The following is a 5759-nucleotide window of genomic DNA, read 5'->3' on the forward strand; positions in this document are numbered from 1 at the left end:
AGGCGCGGGATTACAGGCTGAGCCACCGAGCCCGGCTAATTTTTTATTTATTGTAGAGATAAGGTCTCGCCAAGTTGCCCAGGCGGGTCTCGAACCAGGCAATCCACTCACCTCAGCCTCCCAAAGTGCTGGGATTACAGGATGAACCACCGAGCCCAGCCCATCAATCAATTTTGTATCTTCATGTCATCTGCAAGTAAATCAAATTTCTTCTCGGCACAGTGGCTCATACCTATAATCCCAGCACTTTGTGGGTAGAGACAAGAGGACTGCCAGAACTCAGGGGTTCAAGACCAGACTGAGCAACATGGCGAGACCTCATCTCTATAATAAATCAAAAATTAGGCCAGGTGCAGTGGCTCAAATCTGTAATCCCAGTACTTTGGGAGGTCAAGGTGAGGGGATTGCCTGAGCCCAAGGGTTCGATACCAGCTGGGCTACTTGGCGAGACCTTATCTCTACAATAAACAAAAATATTAGGCCTGGCACAGTGGCCCAAGTCTGTAATACCAGCACTTCTGGGAGGCCGAAGTGAGGGGATTGCCTGAGCCCATGGGTTTGAGAATAGCTTGGGCAACTTGGGTGACCTCATCTCTACAATAAATCAGAAAATTATCCGGGCATGGTAGCACATGCCTGTAGTTCTGGCTACTTGGAAGGCTGAGGCAGAAGGATCGCCTGAGTCCAGCAGGTCGATGCTGGAGTGCATGTCACTGCACTCCAGCCTGGGTAACGAAGTGAGACTCCAACTCAAAAAATAAATAAAGAAATAAATAAATCTAGCCAGGCTCGGTGGCTCAGCCTGTAATCCCAGAACTTTGGGAGGCTGAGGTGAGTGCCCAGCCTGCACGAGACTTACCAAGTTCCAGAAGCTCTCATGTTTGCTTGGATTCTCACTGCCCAGAACATCTGCCAACAAACTGTCTGCCTCACACACATGGAGTCGGATCCAGTCAAGGAGGTGAAGGAGGAGAGAGCCAGCTGGGAGGAGAAACTCTCGTCACACACAAAAACCTCAGCTTCATCTGCTACAAGCTCTACTTCACCCAAAGTACAGACATAACACATTAAGCCAGAAAAACTGACTATGCAGATTTATCCCTTTTAAGTGGTCACACATGTGGTCCTGCATAAAGGCCCAGATTAGGGAAAAGCTAATGGTTTTCACAGAACACCGTCTCTGTGCCAGGCAGCTCCATCTTTCACAGATGCCCTCACAAGTGATTCTTCATGAAGATTCAATGGCTACCCAAATGATGGCCATCTAGGAACCAGTACTGACCAGGAGCTAGGTATGCAATTACGAAGAAAATACAGTAGTTGTCCCTCGGTATCCATGGGGGATTAGATTCCAGGACTCCCACAGACACCAAAATCCGTGGATGCTTAAGTCCTTTATGTAAAATGGGAGAATACAGTCAGCACTACTCCTCATTCACAGATGTGGAACTCACAGATATGAAGGGTAGACTCCTCAAGATCTACAGAAGATAGGCCTCTGAAAAACTAAGCTTAATTTCAAGTTGCTCAGTTCTTTAGCAGGAGTCACAATAAAATGCTGTTGCCAAACAGAGATTAATACTCATTTATGGAAAACAGCACACATAATCATTAAAAGAAATGCAAAAAGACCTGGAGCAGCTCCACAAAGAGCTCATGCAAGCCATGACACTGTATTGACCACAACTTAATTCAAGATCAGTGGAATAATTCCAACCAGACAGTTAACACACAGGGTTGCCCTGGTCCAATAGTAATCATTGGGACCTGACCAAATTCTCAACGTAACTTTGTATCCCATCACCTAATCCCACCCTACATCCCTAAAAGGTTCTAAAGCTTGACCCATCTGTGATAACAAAGCTGATCACGCCTTTCACACACTAGTTTAATATCTGTTTTCTCAGTACTTGTCAGGCATCATCTACCTAATGTTTTAAGTTTCTAGAAGGCAATCTGCATGATTCTTTTTGCAGCATCTGATAAAATGTAAGGTTTCTTTGAGTGACTTCTAATGACTTCTGATGTTTATGATGATGAAAAGAACATTCTTGACAACAAAACATCACCATGCACAGGAAAGCTGAGGAAAGAGCAGAGGATGGCAGGGGATACCTCTGACATGGCAAGGTTATTCTGTGCTCACCTGGGGCCACTTCAATAAAAAGAATCTCACACAGGTTCCAGATGAGCTCTATTGCTGACAAAATGGAGATCTAAAGAAGAAATGGAGACAGATTTTATCTGAAAATACTGAGATTTGCTCTTAAGAGCAAAGGAATAAAACAGGCCTTGACTCACACAACAGTCATTCCCTACCCCAAACCTAACCTAACTAATTTCTACAGCAGGACTTCCCACAGGGCAGCCAGTAAAAGGATGTTAGGTGATGGGTTGGAGGCTAACATTTCATCTTACAGGTTGTGACCTTAATGTACATTAGAAAAATATAACATCACACCAATGATCCTGATGAAATAGCAAGAGGCTTTATTTGAGCAAAATACTGAGACAATTTTTAGAAAAATATGCAGTAAATAAGAAACATGTAGACAGAGGAAGAATTGTGAAGTTGGTACTCCAAGGACTATAGTTTAGGCAACATTCTATTAAAGGCAAAGCCCAATACAAGACCCAAAAAGAAATCAGACCTAGTTGGGCTCAGTGGCTCAGCCTGTAATCCTACACCTTGGGAGGCTGAGGTGAGTGAATTGCCTGAGCCCGCGGGTTCGAGAGCCACCTGAGCAACTTGGCAAGACCTCATCTCTACAAAAATTAGCCAGGCGTGGTAGCACATGCCTGTAATTCCGGCTACTTGGAAGGCTGAGGTGGAAGGATCGCCGGAGCCCAGCAGGTCGAGGGTGCGGTGGCCAGGAGCAGCCACTGCACTCCAGTCTGGGCAACAGAGTGAGACTCCAACTCAAAAAAAAAAAAAGAAATCAGATCTGGGCCCTGCCTGCCCTTAGGAATATGCAGGTTCCCCTTCCCCACTGTGCTTCTGCCTTGTTCATACGTGAAAAATAAATGTCTTGCTAGGCATGAGGGCTCACACCTGTAATTCCAGCACATAGGGAGGCGGAGGCAACAGGACTACCTGAGTCCAGGGGTTTGAGATCAGACTGGGCAACTTGGTGAGACCTCATCTCTATAATAAATTGTTTAAAAAATTAGCTGGGCATTGTGGTGCACACCTGTAGTTCCAGCTACTTGGAAGGCGGAGGGGGAAGGATGACCTAAGTCCAGCAGGTTGAGGCCGCGACAACCATTAAGGGTGCTACTGCGCTCCAGCCTGGGCAACAGAGTGAGACTCTAACTTACAAAAAAGGAATGTCTTACCAACTTCAGAGACAGTGCATTATACCCTATTCACTACTGATTGTGAAAAAATAGCAAGATTCTACCACGGAAAGAGAATTTTATAAGTCATCTTCCAACTCCAACTGAAGTACAACCAACCACTTTCAGCTTAGTAAAAATGCTGCGCTCATAGCTGAGTAGTTTATGAGACTAAGCAGTGAATCCAGAACTCAGCTCTCCATCTCAGGTGACAATGCATAAACACAATGTGGTTAGAACTTATATTTTCCATTAAGAACTGAAATGCATTCATTTATCAAGCAGATCCTTGTGTTCCAACACGCTAGACCCTGAAGGAGACAAGACAATGCCTGCCATTCCAAGGACCTGCCTTGTTTATCCGGAAAGAAGAGACTTCTGCAGTAACAGGAACTGCAGAGTCACCCAGGTAGGTGCTGAGGACATAGGACATAGAGGCAAAGGAAGCTCCCCCTTACCTGGGAGTTCAACTGGCGTCCACCGGCTGGATCTTTAGCAACTAACAAAACATGAAACATTTTAAGTGAACAACAGAACTCTTATTGTTATAGCTTCATATACCAGGGTCTGTGGTTTGAGCCTTTATTTCTTTTCGTGATATAAATTATAGATTTTATAGACAGTTTTTAAAAAATATTTCATATCCCTTTGATTCTCAAACCAAGAACTTCAAATTACAAACAGCACTTTCATTTTTTTTTATTTTTTTGAGTTTGAGTCTCACTCTGTCGCCCAGACTGGAGTGCAGTGGCCACACCAGCCTTGACCTGCTGGGCTCCGGCGATCCTTCTGCCTCAGCCTTCCAAGTAGCTGGAATTACAGGCATGCGCTACCATGCCCAGCTGATGTTTTGATTTATTGTAGAGATGAGGTCTTGCTGCCCAGGCGGGTCTCAAACCCACGGGCTGAGGCAATTCATTCACCTCAGCCTCCCAAAGGCGTGGGATTACAGGCTGAGCCACCGAGCCCGGTATTCATTTTTTTAAAATAATTTCTTCTTTATAGAGACAGGATCTGACAATGTTCCCCAGCTGCTTTCAAATTCCTGGGCTCAAGTGATCTTCCTGCCTTGGACTCCTAAAGTGCTGGAAATACAAACGTGAGCCACCATGCCTGGTCCAAAAGCAACACTTTCTTTCTTTCTGAGTTGGAGCCTCACTCCGTCGCTAGAACTAGAGTGCAGTGGCATGCTCACTGCCACTCCAGCATCGACCTGCTGGGCTTTGGCGATCCTTCCGCCTCAGCCTTCCAAGTAGCTGGAACTACAGGCCAGGAGTTTGAGGCTACAGTGGGCTATGATTGCACCACTACACTCTAGCCTTGACAACAGAGTGAGATCTTGTCTCTTAAAAAGACAAATTAGGCCAGGCTCGGTGGCTCAGCCTGTAATCTCAGTGCTTTGGGAGGCTGAGGTGAGTGGATTGCCTGAGCCAGCGGGTTCAAGGCTCGCCCGGGCAACTTGGCGAGACCTCATCTCTACAATAAATAATAAATTAGCCGGCATGGTAGCATGTGCTTGTAGCTCCGGCTACTTGGAAGGCTGAGACAGAAGGCTCGCCGGAGCCCAGCAGGTCGAGGCTGCGGTGGCCGGGAGCATGCAACTGCACTCCAGTCTGGGTGACAGAGTGAGACTCCAACTCAAAAATAAATAAATAAATAAATAAATAAATTAGTTCCAGCTACTTGGAAGGCTGAGGTGGAAGGATCACCTGAGCCCAGCAGGTCGAGGCTGCAGTGGCTGAGAGCGTGCCACTGCTCTCCAGCCTGGGTAAGAGAGTGAGACTCCAGCTCAAAAAAAAAAAAAAAAAGATAAACTAGGCTGGGCACAGTGGCACAGCCCGTAATCCCAGCACTTTGGGAGGTTGTGGTGAGAATTGCCTGAGTCCATCAGTTCAAAACCAGCCTGGACAACTCTCTACAATAAATCATAAAAACTAGCTGGACGTGGTGGTGTGTGTCTGTAGTTCCAGCTACTTGAAGGCTGAGGTGGAAAGATTGCCTAAGCCCAGCAGGTCAAGACTGCAGTGGCCATGAGCATGCCACTGCACTCCAGCCTAGGCAACAAGAGTGAGACTTCAACTCAAAAAAAAAAAAAAAAAAAAGATAAGTTAAAAAAAACAAATAAATAAGCTGGGCTCGGTGGCTCAGTCTGTAATCTTGCACCTTTGGGCAGCTGAGGTGAGTGGATTGCCTGAGCCCGTGAGTTCGAGACCCGCCTGGGCAGCGAGACCTCATCTCTACAATAAATCAAAAAATCAGCCAGGCATGGTAGCGCATGCCTGTAATTTCGGCAACTTGGAAGGCTGAGGTGGAAGGATCACCGGAACCGAGCAGGTCGAGATTGCAGTGGCCGGGAACGGCCACTGCACTCCAGTCTGGGCAACAGAGTGAAACTCCAACTCAAAAAAAAAACAAATAAACAA

General features: G+C 46.2%; 1 protein-coding gene across 3 annotated transcripts in view; it reads right to left on the reverse strand.

Moving 5' to 3' along the window:
* Positions 1-5759, reverse strand: part of NUP85 (nucleoporin 85) — a 47027-nt gene that overhangs the window by 20722 nt on the left and 20546 nt on the right. For all 3 annotated transcript variants that reach the window (XM_008073325.2, XM_021706626.1, XM_008073326.2), the window contains 3 exons: positions 3795-3835; positions 2147-2216; positions 860-981 (listed from right to left, as the gene is read on the reverse strand). In XM_008073325.2, coding sequence (XP_008071516.1) covers positions 860-981; positions 2147-2216; positions 3795-3835 — 233 coding nt within the window. The remainder of the gene's footprint in view (positions 1-859; positions 982-2146; positions 2217-3794; positions 3836-5759) is intronic.

This window comes from Carlito syrichta, unplaced genomic scaffold (assembly GCF_000164805.1).
Source record: "Carlito syrichta isolate Samal-C Ts95f unplaced genomic scaffold, Tarsius_syrichta-2.0.1 Scaffold315826, whole genome shotgun sequence".
Lineage (NCBI taxonomy): Eukaryota > Metazoa > Chordata > Mammalia > Primates > Tarsiidae > Carlito > Carlito syrichta.